The following is a 25,341-nucleotide window of genomic DNA, read 5'->3' on the forward strand; positions in this document are numbered from 1 at the left end:
GCCACCTGCCCGCCATTCACACTGGCACGATGATTGAGAAGGCTACTTCGGCCGCTACCCGCATTGAAGCAGTGCCGATCGGCCAGATGATGGCGGACGAACGCCTGCACTAGTTAAGTTATATTTTATGATGAGCTAAGGATACCACTATCCTCCTAAGAGTCCAACCACATATTGGTTTGCCCTATTGTGTTTCTTAATATGTAGTCAAATAACTAGGAGAAAACTAATAATGAAAATATAATAGTTATTAAAGAAAGAAAAATGCAGAAAAACAATGTTATGCCAAAATGCTCTCTTGTGTCGACGCAGACATAAACAGACGCGTACACCCACTATTTTATCACATGTTCATATGAATAGAAAAAACAAAACCACTGACAAAAAAGGGAAACGAACACCGGATGAACAAAAGAAAAGAGCGGACTGGTAAGGAGAAAGGCTCAGATCGTGTCTGCTACCACAAGTAGACCCCCGAGAAGGAGAAGAATGTCAAGCTAAAATGTTTTGGTCCAAGGACCTTGATATATACTTCGGGGGTGCTTTGCACTACAATTGTTCTACTTCGGGGGTGCTTCCTCCATCACTGTCTAGCCCATCGGCTTCCTCCATGTCCATCATCACTTCGGCGTTGCATGGCCGTCACCGGGAGTGATCATGGCCCAGTCGAAGCACTGCACGAGCGCGATCACAACTGCCGGCACGGACTGCAGCGCGACCACAACCGCCGGCCATGAACCGCTCCGGCCGGAATTCCAGAGGGGCGTCCCAGTGGGCCTGGTGGCGCCCAATGGACCACAGGTTGATCAACACCGCCGTGTCGGCCGGGACCGTAAACCCACCGCTCGCGGCAATCTCCATCTCCTCCGTCGATTGTCGGTGTAGGATCGGTGCCGCAGGGCGCAGGCGCAGTGTCTCCTTGTACATCGCCTGCAAGTAGGGCAGGCTCGCCACGTCACCCTCGCCGGCTATTCTGTCACGGGCAACCACCGTGTCGATCTCCTCGCACACTTTGCGGAGGCACTCCGGGTGGTTCATCAGCTCCGCGAGCATCCAGTCGATCATTGCCGCCGACGTGTCAGAGCCGGCAGTGACCACGTCCTACATCCGCATGTATGATCGATAAGAGTTAACAGCAAAAGAACATGCGGAAATTAGCTGGGAAAGGTTTTATCTTACCATGACGAAGGCTTTGATCTTCTCCCTGGTGAGCTTCACCTCCCCCACCGGGTCATCCTTCATCTTGTCCAGCATGATGTCTAGCAAGTCGTTGCTGCTCTCCAGCGGCTCTCCTTCTCCTTCACCATGCCTCCTCCTGGCCTCATGGGCCTCCTGCTTGTGCATCATCATGTCCTCGAGCAGTGCGTCAAAGCGGCAGTGGACGTTTGCGGACCGGCGGCCGAGGCCCTGGAGGTCCCAGCCGCGGCACAATGCCACATAGTCCTCGATGTTGAATGCACCTACGAGCTCTGCCACAGACTTCACTAGCGCTTGTGCCTCCTCCAAGACACTCTCGGGCACGGTGCTCGCCATCATCCTCATAATGGACGTGTTGGACAGCCGGATGAGTGCGGCGGTGAGATGACGACGTCACATGATGGAGTACGCTCTGCAGCAGTGACACTAGTCCAGCACGACGGACAGGGCGGAGCTGGTTGATGGTGCGGGGCCCATGGAGCTCGGACATGCACAGCCGCTTCATGAACCACCAGTGTGGGCCGTAGGGAGCGAAGGCGAAGCCGTCGGAGCCATAGGCGAACTGGCGCGCCACGGCAGTGAGCGGCCGCTCCGAAATCTTTCCCTCGTGCGTCCGGATGAGCTCGGCGGCAACGCCAAGGGAGCTGGCCACCACGCAATGAGTGGAGCCGAGCCGGATGTGGACCAGCAGGCCGAGCTGGGCCGCCAGGTCGCGGAAGATGCGGTGCACCGGTGGACGCACCAGGTGGATGTGCCCGATCACCGGCAGGCTCCTCGGGCTAGGCGGAAATGGTGGCTTTCGCCGGCCGCCTCTGCTGACGGCGGCGATGAGTAGTATCGCGGCGGTGAGCGTGACCATGAGGAGTGAGGCCATTGTTGGATCCTGCATCAGCTGCTGCGCCATAGTGGGCTTCAATTCATTGCCACAACTAACCGGTTTGTTCGGGATTACTAGCACATACCTACTGCTGCCATGTATAGCCGACTAATGGTGAAATGCGTTGGCCATGTCGGATGCATCTACGGGCCGGTGGACAATACCCATTTGAGTCCCTGTGTTGGAGTTGGCCTAACATCTTTGGGCATGGGCCTTCTGTCCTCAAGGCAGAGCTTGGCCGTGTAGTTCTGAAACTAGCATGGAAGGGAACACTGTTGTCCGTCGTTTGTAGTAATATAGATGCCTGTGAAAGCTCAATTCAGTTATATCGAGTGCAAAAACATGAATCTCTTCTTAACATGCCATTTGCTGTAACTGTAAGTACCACCGTCTCGTCATGCCACGGAGCAGCCAAAAAACGGATCATGTATGCAACGGAGAAAACGATGTTTAATAATTAATGAAACCGGGCAACGGAAACTTTTGTAAGATGATCTCAGGGATCTCTGAAATGATGAGATTACATGATGCTTCGGTTCATGATGTGCAAGTTGTGAGTGCAGAGCACATGCGTTGCCCTTGTACGTGTATACATGTTCGACTCTACAAGAGTTTCAGAGAAGCAGAGTACAGGCTTAAAACTGTTCTTCCTGACAGGAACTAGCAAGAAGCATTTCTGGAATTGTTCTGCGCGACATGCAAGTTTTGGTGTGATCAGTCTTCAGATAAACACATTTAAAAAAGCAAACAACGGGTCATGGCTTTTCTGTGGGATTAGTGTGGTCACTAATCGTTGTTTTCAGTCTATAAGTCGGCATGAAAAAGATGGTGACACTAGTAGAAAAACGGTCTAATGTGAAACTCATTAGTCCCGGTTTGTAATTGAACCGGCACTAATGTGACCATTACTACCGGTTCCAACGGCTAGGCGGGCGGCGCTCATTACTACCGGTTCGTGGCGAACCATTAGTACCGGTTCGTGCCACGAACCGGTAAGAAAGAGGTTGTGGCCTTTAGTACGGGTTGGTGGCTCCAACCGGTACTAAAAGGGGGTCTTTAGTACCGGTTGAAGCCACCAACCCGTACTAAAGGCCAACCGGTGCTAAAGGTGGTGCGCTGCCACCCGCAGTGCATAATGTTTAGTCCCACCTCGCTAGTTGAGAGGAGTTCGCACCGGTTTATAAGCCCCACCGCGGCTACCGTGTCGAGCTCCTCTCTAAGCAGGCCTTTCTGGGCCTATTGCAAGTCTTCTGCCCTGTGGGGCCTACTGGGCCGTACAGGCCTGCATCCTGGCACAACTAGAGATTGGGTTTCTAGTCGTACGCAGGCCATGCCGGCCCAGTAGGCGGGCTGTTTTTACTTTATTTCAAAAAAAAAAAAATCCTTACCAACTGGGACTAAAGGTCCTCCAGACCACGGTGCGCCTCGTGCCACGTGGTTGCCCTTAGCACCGGTTCGTGCTGAACCAGTACTAAAGGGGGGGGGGGGCTTTAGTGTCCACACTTTAGTGCCGGTTACCGAACCGGCACTAAAGGGCCTTACGAACCGGTGTTATTGCTCGGTTTTGCACTAGTGTGATGAAGTTGTGACCATCATTGAAGAAGAGAGAAGTTACGGTCCGGTAAGTTGCGTCACTGGAGGCAATCGACATGAAAAGATGAGCAGAAGGTCGTCTGCGTGTCTCGTTCGAGTCAAGAATTGGATGTTTGGATTAGGGGGTGAATGTTGGAATAATCCAAACGTATGCCGGTTAGGATTAGTAGTTTGATCAGCTTGCCGATAATTAGTTTAGCCGGTTAGGATTAGTAGTTTGATCAGCTTGCCGATAATTAGTTTAGGTAAGTGTCTCATGCGTCAGTCAAAAATAGTAGTACTAAGTCGTGTTGTGTTAGGAGTAGTCAAACTAGGAAAGTTTGCTACGGTGGTGGTGTGTTAACCGAGTTGGATTTCTACTATAATGTCCATGTACTAGTCGGTTTAGGAGACTAGCGTTTCGGGTCTTGCTGCTCGGCTGCGTCCATATAAGCAGTGGCAGGCTATTAAGATTGTAACCTGAGAGAAAAAGAGAGAGAAAATAAAGAGGGGAAAACAGGGCACGATACGGGCCCTTGGCTATTAGTTTTTCATGCACGTGTGTTCGTGTGATTTGATGTGATCGATCTTGTGGGCGAATTCCAATAATTGGTATCAGAGCAAGGTCGAGGTGAAGCTGCGCTTGCCCCGGGGTGGCGACCTGACTAGCGTCTCGGGGCGGGCGATACAGTCGCTGATGTAGCGACAAGGAGGAACATGTGATACAGTCGCTGGTGTAGCGACGAGGAGGTGCGGGCCATATAATCGTTGGGTGGTACAACGACGAGGAGGAACGGGCGATCTAGTCGCTCGGTGGTGCAGCGACGTGAAGGGTCAGGCGGTTGTTGTTCAGCAGAGGGGCAACGAGAAGATGGCGAGGACACCGTCGTAAGCGAGGCGACAGCTGATTGTCGTTCTGTGGAATGACCTGGAGGAGGGCGACAGTGCTGTCGTCGGCAAGGCGTTGGTGATCGTTGATGGTTATGGAGGTGTTGAAGTTGCAACACCGAGGAAATCATCGAGATCATCGTTGGAGGGTGCAAGGTGGAGATGGCGAAGTTGCGAGCCGCCGTCAACGTGTTCACATGAGTTCTTGTAAGGTGCGTCCAAGAGCTCAGGTGTGTGAATCTTCTGCTGCAGTTGAGATGCGTCACTGGCGGAGGAGAATTGCAAGCGAGAGCGGGTGGAAAAAGGAATGCGTGCCTTGCGTTTCCGTTTGTGGTCGCGGAGTTCCGGCGAGTTCATATACGATAGAGATGAGTTGCACGTATATGACGAGTTGTGTTGCCACTGGACAGGAGGTGTCGTTCGGTAAGATATGGCATCGGCAACAATGATAAGATGTGAAGGTGTGGCGGGTGAAGAGTTGTGTCTCTCCGTGTGCAAAAAGCCGATGAGAAGATGAAGATCAACGTGAAGAGGACGCACACCAGTTAAGTTGAGTTTTTGCATGAAGCTATGCGTTTAGTCGGCATATAGCATGCTAAAATGTGGCAGCGTGACTGGTAGTCCGGATAATCGTTGTTTTCAGTCTACAAGTGGGCATGAAAAAGATGGTGACACTAGTACAAAAGGGTCTAATGTGAAACTCATTAGTCCTGGTTTGTAATTGAACCGGCACTAATGTGACCATTAGTACCAGTTCCAAATGGCTAGGCGGGCAGCGCTCATTAGTACCGGTTCGTGGCGAACCTTTAGTACCGGTTCGTGCCACGAACCGGTACTAAAGAGGTTGTGGCCTTTAGTACCGGTTGGTGGCTTCAACCGGTACTAAAAGGGGGGTCTTTAATACCAGTTGGAGCCACCAACCGGTACTAAAGGCCACCACCTTTAGTACCGGTTGGTGGCTCCAACCAGTACTAAAGACCCCCCTTTTATTACCGGTTGGAGCCACCAACCGGTACTAAAGGTGGTGCGCTGCCACCCGCAGTGCATAATGTTTGGTCCCACCTCGCTAGTTGAGAGGAGTTCACACCGGTTTATAAGCCCCACTGCGGCTACCGTGTCAAGCTCCTCTCTAAGCAGGCCTTTCTGGGCCTATTGCAAGTCTTCTGACCTGTGGGGCCTACTGGGCCGTACAGGCCTGCATCCTGGCACAACTAGAGATTGGGTTTCTAGTCGTACGCAGCCATGCCGGCCCAGTAGGCGGGCTGTTTTTACTTTATTTCAAAAATAAAAAAAAAATCCTTACCAACTGGGACTAAAGGTCCTCTAGACCACGGCGCGTCTCGTGCCACGTGGTTGCCCTTAGCACCGGTTCGTGCTGAACCGGTACTAAAGGGGGGGGGCTTTAGTGCCCACACTTTAGTGCCGGTTACTGAACCGACACTAAAGGGCCTTACGAACCGGTGCTATTGCCTGGTTTTGCACTAGTGTGACGAAGTTGTGACCATCGTTGAAGAAGAGAGAAGTTACGGTCCGGTAAGTTGCGTCACTGGAGCCAATCGGCGTGAAAAGATGAGCAGAAGGTCGTCTGCGTGTCTCGTTCGAGTCAAGAATCGGATGTTTGGATTAGGGGGTGAATGTTGGAATAATCCAAACGTATGCCGGTTAGGATTAGTAGTTTGATCAGCTTGCCGATAATTAGTTTAGGTAAGTGTCTCACGCGTCAGTCAAAAATAGTAGTACTAAGTCGTGTTGTGTTAGGAGTAGTCAAACTAGGAAAGTTTGCTACGGTGGTGGTGTGTTAACCGAGTTGGAGTTCTACTATAATGTCCATGTACTAGTCGGTTTAGGAGACTAGCGTTTCGGGTCTTGCTGCCCGGCTGTGTCCATATAAGCAGTGGCAGGCTATTAAGATTGCAACCTGAGAGAAAACGAGAGAAAAAATAAAGAGGCGAAAACAGGGCATGATACGGGTCCTTGGCTATTAGTTTTTCGTGCACGTGTGTTCGTGTGATTTGATGTGATCGGTCTTGTGGGCGAATTCCAACATACTGCTCATTCAAATTCATAGTCCTATCAAATACCTGAAATTGATACAAGTTAAGATTATAATTATTTGCATCAATTATAATCAGTTATATGCGTTATAACCCGACCATACGGCGTTAAAATCTACAAGATATATATGTATTTTTAAAATGCAAACAAATGAAGTACAAGACCATACAGTATTTGTACCTTTTCAATGAAGAGGTCACGTACATCGTTCTGTCCCAGACTTTTGAGCTCATATATTTTCTCATGTTCATAATTCTTGGAACAATGCTTAGCAATATCCTTTATCCTTGTGGTTACTATGATTCGGCTGGACGTTTCAGTTGCAGGAAAATGTGATATTAATGTGTCCCATTCTGTGGTGGATAATAGATTATCAAGAACAATCAAGTATTTCTTCACTTCTAATTGCTTGACCAAATCTTCCACATCCTTGCATTCCAACAGCTTAGCTATGTTTTTTAGGAGCTCTTGAGGATTGAAAGGACGCATAATTGTGACACAAGCACGCTTCTTAAAATTGCCAATGAGTTTTTGGCTTTGGTAGACATCTCTGATTATTGTGGTTTTTCCAACACCACCCATTCCCCATAGGAAGATCACCTCACATTGCCGGCTATCTTCATTTGCAATTAGCTTGAGAATATCTGATTTTTCATTCTCTTGCCCGATGAGCTGAGATTCCTTAAAAGCTACTAGCATCGTCTCTGTGCGATTGAGCATCCTTTTACTGGCAGAGTTGTCACTACTGTCAGTGTCCACATTTTAGCTAGACCCCGCCTCCATTAAATCCGTTCCAACTTGCGAACCCTGGACACAATAAAGCAATGATTAGGTGCTGCTTTATTTCATTTTCTAGGATGACAGCTGGTCACGTGTTAAACCTTGAAAGTGTTCTACACTTTCTTCCCCATTCTTTAGCTTTAAGCAAACATTTTACAACTATAAAATCTTCTCTAAAGTGCGTGGAAAAGTTTTGTTTATATCTCGCGAAAAAGTTATCTTTTTTTTATTTTGTCCTAGTTGCACAATTTTTCCAATAAATTTTGTACTCAATTCATTTTTTTCTTATTTCATTATTCTATTTGTATAGTCACCGGACTAATATCCAATGGCTAATCCTGTCGATGGAGATTTTATAACATGCTAGTTGACTATGATGTCGACATGCCCTATAAACAAATAGGTAAAAATTGTGAGAAAATATTGTTTGAGGCAGTAGGAATTTCCAAAGCTAGATTTCTAGTGAGACTAGCTCCATAGGGAACTTTTAGTAATATCACATTTTGCTGCGACAGAGGAGGGCCCGGTACTCGAGTAACCGAAAATGGTTGCTACATCCAAGGTTGTCAGAATCGCGACTTTGAATCGCATCGGAGCTCTGATGGTAGAATCGTAAATCGTAGAATCTTCACTACCAGGATCGTAGAAACATAGATTTTATGAACTAAAATCGTAGAATCATATGAGTAAGTTTGGATCGTAAAGTCGTAGAATCGTATAACAGAATCGCGATTGTAACAACCTTGGCTACATCATGGTTCCTTTTCCTTACTTTCTTGATTTAAAAGTGCTGATACCATCCAGTCTATAAGAGCTTTGCTCCACTGGTTCAAACATTTTCTTACTTAGTCAGCTAAATTTTCATGTTAACTGTTGCTAAGCAACATAAGTTTCTGTAAGCATTGCATGTACACGATCATAGCTCATTCCTCGGGCTTGCAAAATGAGTGGTACTGCACATTGAACATGCCATTATTGATAGAAAAGGCATCACATATCATACTTTGTGTACATCTGAATCATTACACACAGGGTTACAATTAGGTGTACATATTTATTACATATATGCAATTGGTTTGTATCATTCTAACAACTCCTTGTGCTATTAGGTCCTGCACTGCTGGTTGATGTTCCAAGGGATGAAAATATTACTGGTAAAATTTCTATTGTTTGTTCCTGTCTCTTATTTGTTATCGTGGTAAAAAGGCTAGTGTTTTTTACTTAGGCTAACTATTTGCTTGCTGCGGGTTATTATGTTGGTCGTGTGTGATTAATAAGTCGTGCCACACCTTTTGTGCCCCACAAATAGGTGGCCAAATCTTACACAAGTTTTAGGAAAAGCATGAGTCTATGAACGGTGAGGTACATCACCAAGGAAATGTGTCAAAGAATCAAGAATACTGACAACAAGAAGTCAAACTTGTCTAATTGATGTTTGACGAAGTCTGAATTAATACCTTAATATCTGTTTAATTATACATGGAATCTGCGTATTGAGTTGATCTATTATTGCAGCTAAAACGATGGAATCTTTGCATATTCCTAAAGGAGTTCAACGGGTACTTTTTAGAACATTAAACACTGACAGGTAATGGATCTTAACCCAATTAATTGTCTGCTCAGTTGTGGTAATCATGCTTACAGATTTTTGATGTGAAAACCTTTTCATGTTACGCTGAGGTGAACATCTGGTGCAAACTAAAATTTAAGTGCCATCACGAATTTCATGTTTGATAACCTTTTGCCACACTTAACAAAGTAAGGACTAGATCCAGGAGGTCTTGGCATCACATAAGTGGCAACTTTCTGAGTAACCTCGTTGCATGTAAAAAAACCTTTTATGATAGCCTTCTTAAGACCCTCTGCTTTATCTGTAATCCAAAAGTGTGTGTGTATGTTTGGATGTTTGCACTCAAATAATATTTTGCATTTGATATGGCTCTGTACCTATTTTGAATGATTTGACACAGTGTTTATTGTTGACTTATATTATGTCTGATATTCGGAAAGAGGTTGAGCTGAGATATTCATTAACAATACATGAACCAACTGCTACGAGTAACTATGAGAAGTAATTTGATTTTCTACTTCCTATATGGTAGTATATGGCCTCTGTCTTCTTGTTGTCAGAAAGAAAATAGCTTGCTGTAAAATATCTGGGGTGCTTTAAATTCTGACAATTTACATTACTCCCTTGGCACTTCGCTAGCAAGTTGATAGAGGGTTTCGTTGTATAGAAAATGCCAATCCAAAGGTGTGCATCTACTGCAAAAAAGCATCTTTGGTAGATGCAAACAAGTTATGTTTGCTTTCTTTTTTTCTCGAACACGCGCCAACCGCATGTCACTTTGTGTTAGAGTGATGATTACTTTGTTGCATCCTCGGTTAGGGAAAAACTTCAAATGATTCCCCTGATGCCACCGAATTTGTGCAATTTGTGTCCATCCAGAAGACATGGTGACTGCACCCTGAATGGGTACATTGCATACCTACTTATCCTTTTGTAAACAAGACATCTTCAGCGGGATGCCACCAAATATCTATCGGACATCTTCAGCATCAATATGTTGGTACCTCTGATGTCTAGTGTCTCGAGTTTTCTCAGATCACCCACCGAATCTGGAAGGTGAAAAATAGCATCACATCCTTTTAGAGAAAGGTATGTTAGGTGAAGAAACCACCCGATATGCTGAAGGTGATGATCATAAAGACCTGTGGTGTCTTCGAGGTCCAATACTCGCAGAAGACTCATCTTATCAGAAATGAAAAATGACTTCCACTTGCCAAAAACTGTTACTGATCGTACACGGGACATGTCCACTGTGCTCTCAAACTCAGTCTTGTCTCCTTCCCAATTGCCGTTTATAGCAAGGTGCCATGCTATGCCCTGGGTGTTTACACTGCAGCCTTGCTCTAGTGTAAAAACAAGATTTTCTTCCAGCGACTTCGACATGCTGATTTCACGCATGAGGTCGTGGACTTGGCAGGAATCAATTCCTTCTGTACTGCAAATTGATTGTTGAGATGGCAAGATCATACTCCTGCTTATAAGCTCCATGAAGTAGCTACCCGCTATTTCCTCCGCAGACCTGCCGTGCACCTCCCTTGAGTATCCCTCTGCACTCCACCGACGTGCCAACCGTCCCCGTCCAATCCTGTAGTCTTCAGGGAATATGGGAAGATACAGGAAACAAGACTTGAGATGATAAGGTAAGCCATCATAGCTTCTCATAAGGATAGTTCTTATGGTCCCAAGTTCTGGATTCATCTCCAACTCGGCACTAATATGTTCATTCAATTTCCTCCATTCTACCGCAGTTTTTGGTTGGTTTGCCAAAAAGCCCCCAATGGTGACTATTGCAAGCGCCCTTGCATTTTTTTAGGACCAGGTTTGCTTGTTCAACCAACTCAGGATACTGCTCATACAAATTCGTAGTCCTGTCAAATACCTGAAATTGATACAATTAAGATTGTAAGTATTTGAATCAATTATATGCATTGTAGCCCAACCACACGTTGTTAAATCTAAAAGATAAATATGCATTCTTAAAATTCAAGCAAATGGACTACAAGACCACACACTATCTGTACCTTTTCAATGAAGAGGTCACGTGCGTCGCTATGTCCCAGACTTTTGAGCTCATACATTTTCTCATGTTTAGAATTCTTCAAACATTATCCTTGTGGTGAGTATGATCCGGCTTGATGCTTCAGTTGCAGGAAAATATGGTATTATAGCGTATTCTGTGGTGGATAACAGATCATCGAGAACAATCAAGTATTTCTTCAATTCTAATAGTTTGACCAAATCGTCCAACTCCTTGCATTCCAACTGCATAGCTAAGTTTTTTAGGAGCACTTGAGGATTGAAAGGACATAATTGTGACACAAGCACGCTTCTCAAAATTGCCAATGAGTTCTTGGCTTTGGTAGACATCTCTGATTATTGTGGTTTTTCCAACACCACCCATTCCCCATAGACAGATCACCTCACATTGCCGGCTATCTTCATTTGCAATTAGCTTGAGAATATCTGATTTTTCATTCTCTTGCCCGATGAGCTGAGATTCCTTAAAAGCTACTAGCATTGTCTCTGTGCGATTGAGCATTTTCCTACTGGCAGAGTTGTCACTACTATCAGTGTTCACATTTGAGTTACACCCCGCCTCCGTTAAATCTGTTCCATCTTGCGAATCCTAGACACAAGCAAGCAATGATTAGGTGCTGCTTCCTAGGATGATAGCTGGTCGCGTGTTAAACCTTGAAAGTGTTCCACACCTTTTTTCCCATTCTTTAGCTATAAGCTTACATTTTAAAACTATAAAATCTTCCCTAGAGTGCAGCTCAGATCGTAATTCAAGGGATCGTATTGGTCTGAAAGTCTTAATTCAGTAATTTAGATAGGAAAGTATATATATTTATAAATATATGATGTCCTACTGCTAAGTCGATGTCCCCCATAGCCAGAGGATAAGCCTGATCCTTGGTTCAAGATTTATGCATGCAACAATTTTTTTTATATCTCGCTGTATATTTGTCTTTATTTTATTTTTTCCTACTTGCACAATATTTTATATAATTTAAACTCAATTCCCTTTTTCCCTTATTATTTCATGCACGGCCCCCGCGTCGTCCCCGCTAGGGCGGCTCGGGCGGCTCCCTACCCAGCCGCCGGGGGCGCATACTCCTTCCTCCCCACCCTCCGCCGCCGCCGGGGGACGCCGCCGGTCTAATCCCGGGGGCCGACGGCGGTGGCGGAGGACATCACCTCTCTCCCGTGGATCTGGGGTTGTGCGGATCCCCGAATCATGTGGAGGCGCCTCAGATCCGATCGGCAACGGCGATGGCTGTGGCGCGGCGGCGTCGGAGGCGGCGCGGGCTGTAGGCGCGGCGACCAGCCCTGTTCGCGCGGCAGCGGCACTGCGGTCGGCGACGGCGGCGGCGCGCCATCTGCCTTTGGATCGGCGGCGGCAGCGTGGAGGGCCTGGTGGTCGCGTAGGCGGCACCTCCGTCAGATCTGTTCTAACCGGTGCAGTCGGCAGTGGTGGTCATCTCTTCCGTCAGAGGTGATCGGCCTGCGGCTGGGTGATCGGATCTCGAGATCCGTCAGCTAGTCTCGGCTACGAGTCGGGGAGACATAGTTGCCGGTGAAAACCGAGCCGTTGGCGGGCGATGGCGGCGTTTTGCGTCGTTACCTTGATGAAGGCATCGTCGTGTAACCGTTGTCAACCCACTCATGCTGCTTCGGGGGAAACCCTAGGATATGGTCTTCCAGATCGAACAATGGCGGTACTACAGTGCCGTCTGTCTCTTAGGAGCATCGTTTGTGGAGCAGCGCTGGAAGACAGAGGCGGGAGGTGGAGCGGCTTTGTCTTGCACGGAGCTTCGGTGGAGCTGTCAAGTCATGCCTGGCCGACAGGATCTACGCTGAGTCATGCCTGGTCGGCAGGTTCTACGCACGACAGATCTTCCAAAGACTTCAAGCTGTGTCGGCTGGTGGTACTTGGCAGCATGGTGCTGAGGTGTATCAGCGGCGACCGCGACGTGCTCAGCTGTTTGCGCGCAGGGAGGAGGTACCGTTGGGCGCCGTGGTGGCGTCGACGATAGCTAGACCGAGCAAGGTTGATGCATCAGTACAGTTCTGAAGATGGAGCGAGGGCAGTTGGCGGCGGCGGCCTCTGAGAGCACGCCGGACCGGCGAGACCCATGCCCGACAGGCGTCCTGGATGGGTCCTTAGGTCTTAGATGTTAGGTTTGGCTGCGATGTCTGTTTGGTATTAGGCCCAGGCTATCTGCGCCCCTTCATCAACTGGATAGGTGTAGCGACAGTTTGTTGCTTAGACGGCGGCTCTAGTCTTACTGTTGTATTACTTTGTAAGGTCTTGTGAGAATAATTAACAAAGTGGCCGTATGCATCGCCCAGATGCAGAGGTCGGGGGTCATCCTCCATTTCTAAAAAAAAATCATTGTTCTATATTTTTAGTTTATTTGTATAGGCACCAGATGAATATCCAATGGCTAATCCCGACGACGGAGGTTTTATAAAATGCTGGTTGACTATGATGTCAACACACCCTATAAACAAATAGGAGCAAATTGTGAGAAAAATACAATAAACACATAACTGCATATACACAAATATATTTCAAAAAAATTCAAGACCATACATTTATGGAAAGCTATGGCCCCACATGACCTGAAATTCATATCTATCAACAACATGTAACACATAAGAACAAACAAATGATCGAGGACAACTACCGAATCATAAGAACAAAAAAATGACCGAGGAGATACATTTGGTACATTAGAGGGATTAGCAGCTGTGTTTTTTGTGCTACTTTTGGGATCCTCGTATTCAGTATAAACGAAGGGTTGGTCAAGATTTGCTGCACCATTGATGTTGTTGGGTTTTCATAAATTTTCTACTCCATGTGTTTCAAAATATAAGGTGTATTAGTCTTCAAAAAGTCGTACCTCTTTAAGTTTGACCAAATTTTTAGACAAATATATCAATATCCATAATATCAGATCGGTATCATTAGATTCGTCATGAAATGAATTTTCATATTTAGTTATTTAGTATTGTGGATGTCGAAAGTTTTTGGCTCTTAACATGGTTAGAGTTAAAGAAATTTGAAGTTTAAAAAAACTAACACACCTTATATTTTGAACTGAGGGAGTATTTGCTTTGGCGAGTGGGGGAGATGTTGATGTGTGTTTTCTTTTTATTTATAATGTGGTGTTGTGGTGGGTCTTTGGCGAGGTGATTTTATGTTATCTGCTAACCAACCCATACTTATGTGGAGAAACTTTCTACATCAGTGGTTGCATGTATTATATTTGTGTTACAGTATCACATATTGGCGTTTCTTTTTTCTAGGTGGTGAGAGGGTGCACGGGATTGATATGTTTATATAGGCTGGTTGCTGTCGATTTATTTGAATATTTGTTTACCCTGTCAAAATGGTGAACCAAATCCAAAATTAAATACCTCATTCGAACGCAAGAGCTCCAAAATTAGGGAGCATATTGAATCAAAAGAATTACTGGTGCTACAGTATAATATATTGGTGTTTCCTTTTTCTAGGTGGTGAGAGGTAAGTGTAACCGATATGCTTTTATGAGTCGGTTGCCATCAATTGATTTTTCTTAAACATCGACCCGTTCAAAATCGGGAACCAAATCTGAAATTGAATACCTCAATCGAAGGAAGAGCTCCAAAACTATGGAGCATAATTAATGGGTGATCTAATTCTAAATTGGAAATCAATTGATTGTGAGGCCTAGAAAATTAGTAAATTAAAAATTAAATGAGAGAGCTCTTTGAAAAATTATTGACCCATTCAAAATTGGATGACCCAATTCTAGATTGGAGACCTCAATTGATTGCGAGGCCATAAAAATTAGGGAGTATAGTGAATTTATAGATTGATTACCAAACCCAACACAGCCAAAGAACAACTCATCATACTAGGTTCAGCAAACCGCTAAACATGCGTCCAGAACCATTTTGTTGAACTTGCCTCCATAACAAAACCACAGTTGAATAGGAAAAGAATACAAGGAAGGACACATATTTTTCATGAAAAGTATACTCAACAAAAGGATGTGAAATTTAACAAACAAATATTTACCAAGCAGCACATTCCTAATATTAGAGTTGTACATATATGTTGTCCAGACATGCGGGTAAATAGGGGCGTCCGTTTGAGGTTTGCCCTTGGAGATGCCCTTGTGTTATTAGCGCAAGAAACCAGGGCATATTTCCACTAATTGTCTCGATCTTCCATGACTGTAGTTGCAGAGGTTGCGAACTCTACTGATATGCTATGAACACTGCAATTATCTAGATCCTGAAGGGGAGTGCAACGTGTGGTCAAACTGAAAATGATTTGAAGGATTGGTGGACGATAAATGTGATTGGCAGGTTAGACATCTTGCTTCTCGACCATGACTTTGCAGTTGTATTTCATCAAGAGTCTGGAACTATGCTCTGAACTGTTAAGGTGCCCCCTTTGTCAAAAGTCAATGGCAAAATTCTGGAGTAAAACATGAACGTGTGTTGGTGGTTCATTTTTTTTCAAATGATCTATCACTTAATTGGAAAGGGCTGATCCGATTGGACATTGCATGCAGATGTTTGATCAAAGTGCGCGGACGCCTTGAAATGTTTCTTAACACTGACTACAGAATTTAAGTCAAACCAGAACAACAGGGGTGGTACTGGAGGAGGAGATGGTCCAAGTCCGGACGCACACTGCAGGGTCAACTGAGGTCATTTCTCCTGTTGTCCCGGGCCCTTGTGGACTGGTCAGTAATCCATATAACTGTTACGCAACCACAATGGGGAAACCAATCACAGCTTGGAAGGTGAACAAACTGCGTGTAACATAGCTGTCAGGCGAGGAAAATGACCCTGCTGAGGGAGAGCAGTGGAACAGGAAACTGCAGAGGGGCACGATTCCAGGATCCCTGCCCGCCAACAATAAATTGGGGGCGTGCTCTGGTGCTGACTACGTATATGTATGAAGGTGTGAAAGCGACGCTTAGGGAGGAGCTCCCTTCTGAGGACCAAGCTGAAGAGCAGATGCTGAACAAGATCGACCACACAATCACCATGGAACAACAGGTTGCAGCGAAAGAGGAGGAAGAGGGAAGGAAGGCACATGAGGAGGCGGCCGCTGCGAAGCGGAAGGCAGCGACAGCTCGACTAGTAGGATGTCGATGTGTGCTAAGCCTGGCATCACGGTCCAGCAGATGGTGGAGGCACGTGTAGCGGCAAAAGATGCAGCTCCAAGTAATTTGTTCACTCCCTTGAATAATTTGCCAAATTTGCATCTTTCGAACCGAGGCAGGGAAGGCTGTTGCACAATTTAATTCTATTCATGCGCAAGAGATTGTTCACGCGAAACTCGTGGACGTATACGAAAAAGAAGAGAATGTAGAGGGGGAAAAGCCAGCAGAGGAGCTGGCAAATAAGCAAGTTCTGGTGGAGCGTTCAGGGGCTGTCAATGAAAACCAACCTGGTGGATAACATAGTGACCGAGAGGATGATATCTTTTGAATGAAGAGTGTACCACTAGGAAAGGGAAACCAAAGAGATCGAGTGCTAGAAAAGGGAGCAAGAAAATAACAATGAAGAAAAGACGACAGCTCTCTTCTGGAATATCAGGGGTATTGGAAATGTGGGAGAAGAAGACAACTAGGGAGGTACATAAAACAGGAACACATTGATGCAGTTGGTTTGACTCATATTTATTGTGTACTACACACATGTCATGTGTATTGTTAGGTTATACTAGACCATGACTGCGCGCGTTGCTGCGCCCGTCCATTTTTCCAATGGAATAATAAGAATTGTGATTAATTAATATGCAAAGGCAAGAAAGAACTGAACTCATATCAGTAAGTGAAACACTAATTGAAACTCTGATCAAATTCTCGTACACAAACAAAATATTGATCATTTTTACGCAACATCTTCTATATTGGTAAGGTTATCTTTTTTTGAAATAAACATCAACTTTATTAATTAGAAGTAATTATTACATCTCGATTAGGAAAGGTACAATATCACTCATACATTCCTCAAACCAATCCCTAGTGATGGAAACTTTCGCTAGCCTAGCAAGTTCGTGAGCCGCCTTATTAGCTTCCCTATTACAATGTTCGAACCTAACAAGAGGAAAATCACAAGCTAAGAAATAGCAATCATCGAACACGGTTGTCGCCGCTCCCGTTGAATGTCCTTCATTTTTCGTTGTGTCAATCACCTCCATATTGTCAGAGTTAACGACAAGACAATTGCATCCCACCTTCTGTGCAAGGGGTAGGCCGAACCTTAAAGACAAAGCTTCTGCTGTTAATACATCCAATAGTATCCGACCCCTACCACCTATAAAGATTTTTCTAGCATCTCATAAATTTTATCATTACTCTATAACATCAGCATTTAATAAGCCATGAAAGTGCAAAAAGGATTGTGGAAGGAAAATAAAGCCTCAACTCGCAGTGTACATTACTATTGAATCTCATACGAAAATGATGCAGATTTGAGTGAGCTAGGTGGAAACTGCAACAGGGGCTGACATTCCATCAGATCTGAAATGAAACAAACCGCCAATTGGGTTTGTCAAGGTGAATGATGAGATTTTTTCCATGGGGATGAAGGAAGAGGTGCGACAGGGGCGGTAACCCATGACAAACATGGTACCTTATTGGCGGCGTGATGTGCTACAATCCCTTATGTTACTAATGCAGTAACAGCGGAAGCAATAGCAATGAAAAATGGATTAATTGTAGCATATTCCATGGGCTATGACTTCATACAGATCGAAGCTGGTGCACTAGAGGTTGTCAATGCGTGTGCAGATCAAGAAAGAATTTGGAGAGAGAGAGGCAGAGGCGATGGATGGGGATTTTTCTGGATCTCTTCTCGGTCCATCTCTCTATTCTCTATCTATATTATTTGTACATTTTACACTCCAGCCCTCTTACAGATATATAAATTCCAACTCACACCAACACTCCCCCTCAAGATGGGGCAAACACATCAGATAGACCCATCTTGTTACAAAAGATAGAGAACAACTTTTCTGGTTGACCTTTTGTTAGAACATCTGCTACCTGATTTGCTGAAGTCACATATGGCATACAAACCACTCCTCTATCTAGTTTCTCTTTGATGAAATGACGGTCAACTTCAACATGTTTAGTACGATCGTGTTGCACTGGATTATTCGCAATATCAATTGCTGCTTTATTGTCACAGTAAAGCATCAAAGGCTTACTCTGACATAACCTTAGTTCAGTTAGAAGAATCTGCAGCCATAATAGCTCACATAGGCCATGTGCCATGGATCTAAACTCAACCTCGGAAGTTGACCTAGCTACCACATTTTGTTTTTTACTTCACCAAGAGACTAAATTTCCCCCAACAAATACACAATAACCAGAAGTGGATCGCCGATCATCTAGAGAACCAGCCCAGTCCGCATCTGTATAACACTCAACTTGTAAATTCCCTTGCTTTGTGTAGAGAAGACCTTTTCCTGGGCACCCTTTAAGGTACCGTAGGATTCTATTAACAGCATCCAGACGAGCCGTTCTTGGGTTATGCATGAATTGACTCACAACGCTTACGGCAAATGCAATATCGGGACGAGTGTGGGAAAGATAAATCAACTTACCCACAAGTCTCTGATAGCGTTCTCTATTAACCGGATTCCCTAAATCACTACTTAATTTGTGATTCTGTTCAATGGGAGTAGTAGCCGGTTTTGAACCATACATGCCAGTTTCTTTGAGCAGGTCTAAGATGTACTTCCTTTGTGTCAGAAATATACCTTTTGGACCACGCAAGACTTCTATGCCAAGGAAGTACCTCAAGTGTCCTAGATCCTTCACTTCAAATTCTTGTGCGAGATGATGCTTCAGGCCAACAATTTCCTCGGTATCATTGCCTGTCATCACAATATCATCAACATAAACTATCAGGATTGCTACCTTGTTATTAGCATGTTTATAGAATAATGTGTGGTCAGCGTTGCTCTGTCGATAGCCTCTTTTCAACATAGCTTGTCTAAAACGATCAAACCACGCCCTTGGTGATTGTTTTAACCCATACAAGGAACGATGTAGGCGTAATACTTTTCCTGTATTACGACTGGAATCAAAACCTGGTGGAATTTGCATATACACCTCTTCATGAAGATCTCCATGAAGAAATGCATTTTTTACGTCCATCTGGTAGATGCTCCAATCAAAATTAACCGCACAAGATATGAGAGTCCTTACAGAGTTCATCTTTGCCACAGGTGCAAAGGTTTCATCATAGTTTATACCATAAGTCTGCGTGTACCCCTTAGCTACAAGGCGTGCTTTATATCTGTCTATCTTACCCTCTGGTGTGTGCTTAATAGTAAACACCCATTTGCATCCCACCGGTTGCTTGCCTAGAGGTAGATCAACGAGCTCCCAAGTTTTATTTTTTTCCAATGCTCTCATCTCATCCAGCATTGCATCCTTCCACTTGGGGTCTTTCAAGGCAACTTTCCAGTCTTTTGGTATGGAAGTAAGATCTAGAGAAGCAATAAAAGTTTGGAGGGACGGACTACAATATTTGTAGGAGATGTAATTGGCTATATCATGTTTGTAGTCTTTAAGATATCCTGGTGCATTTCGGGTTCTAGTTGGTCTTCGTAAGGCAATAGGTAAAGTGTCTACAGGAGTAGAAGGTTGATTATCACTCTGCCCTGATGTACTCGTAGGAGTTACGGAATCAGAAGGGATAGTATTGGTACCTGGGTCCTCACGCATTTGAGACTCCTCATCTTGAGATGGAAATGATAAGTGTCCTATGCCATCATCCTCGTCTCCATGACAAGAGTTATCATCACTAACACCATCATTTTCCTCCCCCTGATTTCGAGTGCTATTAGTAGACAGAGGATCACCAGAAGTGGGAGCAAGAACAAGGACAGGCCCTTCATTTACTCTTTCTTGCTGCTCATCAGGTGGTGACAACGAAATACCAGACTCAACATTTGATTCATAATATGGTTCATTTTCACGGAAAGTTACATCCATGCTCACAAAAAAACGATGCTCTGAAGGGCACCAACATCTATAGCCCTTTTTTGAGGGAGAATAACCCATAAACACACATTTAAGAGCACGAGGATCTAGTTTCCGTACTGAATTTCTATAGTCATGCACAAAACAAACACTCCCAAAGACTTTTGGAGGAACCACAAATTCATTAGAATTTAAAAGGCATTCAGCAGGAGTTTTGTAACCTAAAACACGAAGAGGCATGCGATTTATCAAGTAAGTTGCAGTTTTAATTGCCTCGCCCCAAAGGAATTTGGGCACATTCATTGTAAACATCAATGAACGTGCAACTTCGAGCAAATGCCTATTTTTACGTTCAGCAACACCATTTTGCTCTGGTGTATTAACACATGACGTCTGATGTTCAATGCCATTCAAAGCAAGAAACAATTCAAACTCATGATTGACATATTCTGTACCATTGTCTGTATGTAGAATTTTAACAGTAGCTGCATGCTGATTTTTAATAAGGGCACACAAGTCTTTGAAAACAGATAATACATCACTCTTATGCTTCAGAAGATAGAGCCAAGTGTACCGACTAAAGCAATCAATAAAGGTGACAAACCACCGGTGCCCAGACACTGAGTGAACTTCACAGGGTCCCCAAACATCGGAGTGAATTCTTTCAAATGGTTTTTCACTTCTAAGACCAATACTAGGATAAGAGCCCCTAGTATGTTTAGCTAGCTCACAAGCATCACATACCAGAGCCTCTTTATGACATAACTTAAATAAAGCAGGATAAACACGGGATAAAACAGCAAAAGAAGGATGCCCAAGCCTGCGGTGATGCAACAATAACTCTTGACAGGAAGACAAACATGATACAAAAGCCACTTCATCAGTTCCATCATCAAGATAATAAAGTCCTTCATGCTCGGTCCCAGTCCCTAGCTCCTGAAAAGCACAACACGTAGGATCAAACCAGCTTCTACAACCATGAGATTTATTCATAGAGCTAACAGATAATAGGTTCACTGGGAACTTGGGAACGTGTAGAACATGAGGTAAAGACAATGACTTGGTGCACCAGATGGATCCTCGTCCTGCAATAGATGCCATGGATCCATCCGCTACACGAACCTTGTCTTTACCTGAACAAGGTGTATAAGATACAAACAGGTCTGAATCCCCTGTCATATGATTTGTAGCTCCTGTATCAATAATCCAAGGTTTTGATTTGGTGGTAGTGTTCGCTTGATAAAGGTTCATACCTTGGTGAGAAGTGGCAATTAGATTGGAATCAACCTTAGAGGTGCCTTGCGAGGAAGATGAGCTTTCTGAGAGTTTAAGCTTGGAGTTGAACTCCTCAAGAGCTCGTACATCTACCACTGGTGGCCCCCGTAGAGACGTGGTGTGGTTAGATTGCCTTCTATTCACACATTGAACTCCCCCTATCCGAGGTTTTCCTTTTTCCCACCAAGATGGATATCCATGCAGCTCAAAACACCCATCCTCTGTGTGTCCTTTTCTTTTACAATGATCACAAAGCAACTTGTTTTTGTCTATCTTGCCAAAGGGCCTGGGAGTACGGCGGTATTGCATAGATAAAGCCGCACGGTCATCTGCACATTTCAGATCATCCTCCTTAGGTTGAGCCAACCGAGTTTCTTCCTCAAGCACACTGGAAATAATATCATCGAGACTTGGCCATTCTGGTTGAGAGAATATAAGTTGTCACCGAAGGTTAAGCTCCAGGTTTAGTCCATCTAGAAACAGCTTGCCCACAATCGTCTCAAACCATTTGTGATGAATGGCTAGATCTCTCTTGTCAACTGCTTGAAAAGGATGATAGTAGTGTAGGTCCCTGTACAACCGTTTCAATTCACCAGCGTACTCTGTTACAGACTTTGTGCCTTGATTTAGATGAGTTAATTCCTCCATAATGCGGGTTGCCTGCATTTTGTTTGATTTCCCAGCGAATTGGTTCTCCAAGGCGGTCCACACTTCAGACACAGATGACATTATTTCGACCTGTTGTCGCACAATTGGATCCATGCTTCCTAACAGCCATACTAGAACTCTATCATTGATCTGTCTTGTGTGAGTATCACCACTTTTCTGCTTTTCTTCATCATCAACAAGCAGGTACTCATAGCCATGGGAACTCAGTATCAATTGAGCATGGCGTGCCCAACTGACATAGTTGCCAGGACCTGACAACCTCACTGGATTTGGTTCCAGGGCATACTTAACTGTCTCTGGGACTGCTTTAAGCTGCTGCTGCTCAAGCAATTTACTGAAAATTTCATACATTTTTTCTATACTTGCATCCCCTGACTTGTCTTTAGATTGTTCTGACATTTTCAATGCAAAAGCACACCCCAAGCACACTCAACAATTGTAAGACTCACCACGCAAGGTGCTACTTGCTGTAGTACATGAGCCTGATTTAATTTGGCCTCTCCACTGCTTGTAATGGAGATCTCACGCAGGAGAATAGCATCCAAAAAACAAACTTGGAGATGAACTAGCTATTGGCGTGATAGGTACCAGGAAGAACGATGGCACTTTGGGGATGAAATTGACTTTTCCGCAAACCACTCACCAAACCGGAGCAGCGCTGCAGACCTATGGCCGGGTCGGACGGCGGACTGCAGTAGGGATGAAGACGGGGATTCGGAGAGACCACACCACAACACACGACTACAGCGACCGCAAGCTCCAGAGTACGGCGACACAGCACCTCGTCAGCGGCCAATCTTCGCTCAAAATTTCAGGTGGAACACACAGGAACGAACCTGCTCTGATACCATATTGAATCTCATACGAAAATGATGCAGATTTGAGTGAGCTAGGTGGAAGAACGGAGAGAGAGAGAGAGGCAGAGGCGATGGATGGGGAATTTTCTGGATCTCTTCTCGATCCATCTCTCTATTCTCTATCTATATTATTTGTACATTTTACACTCCAGCCCTCTTACAGATATATAAATTCCAACTCACACCAACAATTACAAACTTAATTATGTGCAAGGCTAAAAGAAACTGCAGAAAATAATGATATGATGACAACAACTTGCAGAGTTAATGGTACTTTTTTTAAGTAGATGCATAGTGATCACAAGCACTTAAATCTACATCATCAATCTGATGAACAAAAAACTGAACAGATGTGCAGACTAAACTAAAGACTTGACATAAACCTATCATGCCCTATGTTCATACTTATTAGGTCCTAAACAATGATGTAATTTGTACACATCATAATAAGCGTATTACGAAGTAATAGTTGGAAGCTGCATGCCCTATGTTCATACTTGTTAGGTGCCGAAGAACAAAAGCATATATAATGTGAACACCTAAAGACCACTATCAAGATCCATTCATCCAAAGATCTTAAGAATCACAAGGGAATGTTCATTCTAAGGCGAATCACATTGAATTTACATATCTATTCGTTGTCAAACCAAAGCTAATTGTTCTCCCTAAAAACAAATATCTAAATCCTGAGGCGAGGCTTTATGTAATTCTGTTGTTGCTGTATTATAGTATAAAAATGAAGAAATGGCAACCATTTTTTTTTACAATTCCTGCAACGCATCAGACTCTACTAATTGAAGGAAATAGATGGTACTACTTACTTCAGCCCACACATCTCCTTTGCACAAAAAACGGAAATGTTCTCACAATACCTGCATGTCGCATACGTGTCTTAGCTCCAGGTAATCTAAATGCAGAATTACAGATATTTCTTGTATTTTCTAAGATGAGTGGTGATAATTAAGGAATCTAGCAGAACATATGTAAATTAAAAGGAACACATATTTTTCCAAGTCTGCATTGTGAAAAGAAAAGATGTTTCGAAGACATATTTACACACGGAGAAAAATTAGTCATTGGATACAGTTCCACAGTATAATCACTAACAAGTAATAACATGGCTCCCAAGTCTGACGGTTTGGAACAAACAAGCGAAGGTGTAAAATCAGTGTCCTTAATATGTCAAAGCAGAAACCAAAACTGTACCTCATCATTTTCCTCTATCTAAGAGTTGTACTACAATTGTTGATTCCAATAGCTCTCCCATTTTGATAAAACATGATCTGAAATATTTCTAGTTATTTTTCTTCAACTTAATTGTTATTCTTAAAAATGTTGGTTACTTATATCGATTCAAAGAGCTATCAAGGTTTTTTTTACACAATGGCATCTTATTAATCTCCTCTTCCGGAAATTGGTCAATGCATGGATGAGCAGGATAAAGTAGTTTCGAGTCTACATTCATAAATTTAGCACTGAGTTAACAAACATATTAAAAATCATCTCGGCAGGAAATTAGTGGTCAGTGGCCATGCCAGGTTTACCGTTCTGCGTCTTTGTTTATTGCTCTTTGTAAAGCAGAAACATTGCAAAACTGTGGTGTGAAATGCTCCATTAGTCTAGATAGTTGGTTATTTTTCTTGTTGCTTGCACAACTTCAGGCACATGATGTGTGCACAAAAGAAAGAATTGAGTGTCGACTATTACAAAAATCTGTAGAAATAAAAAACAGAAATCAACCACAACTTACTCACCAATCTAAAACTATTTAAAGTGAATGTTAAGAAACCAAAAGCAGTATTACATGTTAACTTATTTCACTGAACAAAGGGTCGTCATTGCAGAAAATTTGAAGAGTTTTATAGTGCCATTTATCCATTCAACTATATACAATTTTGATCTTATTTTAATGTTCGAAAAAATTCTACCTCTGCATGAACGAACAGTTATATAAAACTGGTATCTCGAAACATTAGAAGTGATGGAGTAGTATTGTGAACATATATCCGAAACCAAAATTCCATGTACTTCGCGGTCGAGTTTCACCTTGCTACCTGCACAAAAAAATGACATGGCAAACATCACACAAACATACGAGCAGGTATGTTAAATCCGGACACGGATAGATCGGTGAGTTTTTTTTTTGAAATAGACGTAGGAGAGCTGTGTATTTCGATTGATTAGAAGAAGCGGTAAAGAAATCGATGCTCGGTTAATTAAGGGAAACCAAGCTAAAACCTTTACAAAGAGTACACCACACCTAGGCTCGGACACAACAGGACATACAGGAGACAGCTACGAGCATGTAAGACGACATCACCGTCGCCGGAGAGAAACGACATGTCCGACGAAAGAGGAGCGAACAAGTGCCTCTCCGACCCCGAGAGGGCGCCCAACCTAACTCGCCTGGCGCCACAAGCATGTCGTGTGCGCACCAAGTGCCCACCACCATCGCCCCCGACGGACATATCACCGAGGGGAGCTCCTGCCGCATTCCTGCCGACCAACGACCAGCCCAGACGGATGCACCACCAATGGCACCAAGCACACCAAAACGCTGCCCACTTCAGATCCACCGCACCACCACTATCA

At 44.1% G+C, this 25,341-nt stretch overlaps 1 protein-coding gene and 3 pseudogenes across 1 annotated transcript in view; all 4 read right to left on the reverse strand.

Annotated features, from left to right (window-relative positions):
- Positions 1 to 549: 549 nt before the first annotated feature.
- LOC125532541 (cytochrome P450 93G1 pseudogene) lies at positions 550 to 2,101 on the reverse strand (annotated as a pseudogene).
- A 4,623-nt stretch (positions 2,102 to 6,724) lies between these two features.
- Positions 6,725 to 25,341, reverse strand: part of LOC125542949 (disease resistance protein RPP13) — a 166,634-nt gene continuing 148,017 nt past the window's right edge. The window contains 1 exon segment of the mRNA XM_087534869.1: positions 6,725 to 7,396. Within this exon segment, the coding sequence (XP_087390995.1) occupies positions 6,725 to 7,396 (672 nt within the window).
- LOC125532542 (disease resistance protein RGA4-like) lies at positions 9,888 to 11,457 on the reverse strand (annotated as a pseudogene).
- On the reverse strand, positions 17,906 to 22,291 carry LOC147988447 (uncharacterized; annotated as a pseudogene).

The sequence above is a fragment of the Triticum urartu genome, chromosome 1A, assembly GCF_056163025.1.
Source record: "Triticum urartu cultivar PI428250 chromosome 1A, HENAU_Tu73, whole genome shotgun sequence".
NCBI lineage: Eukaryota > Viridiplantae > Streptophyta > Magnoliopsida > Poales > Poaceae > Triticum > Triticum urartu.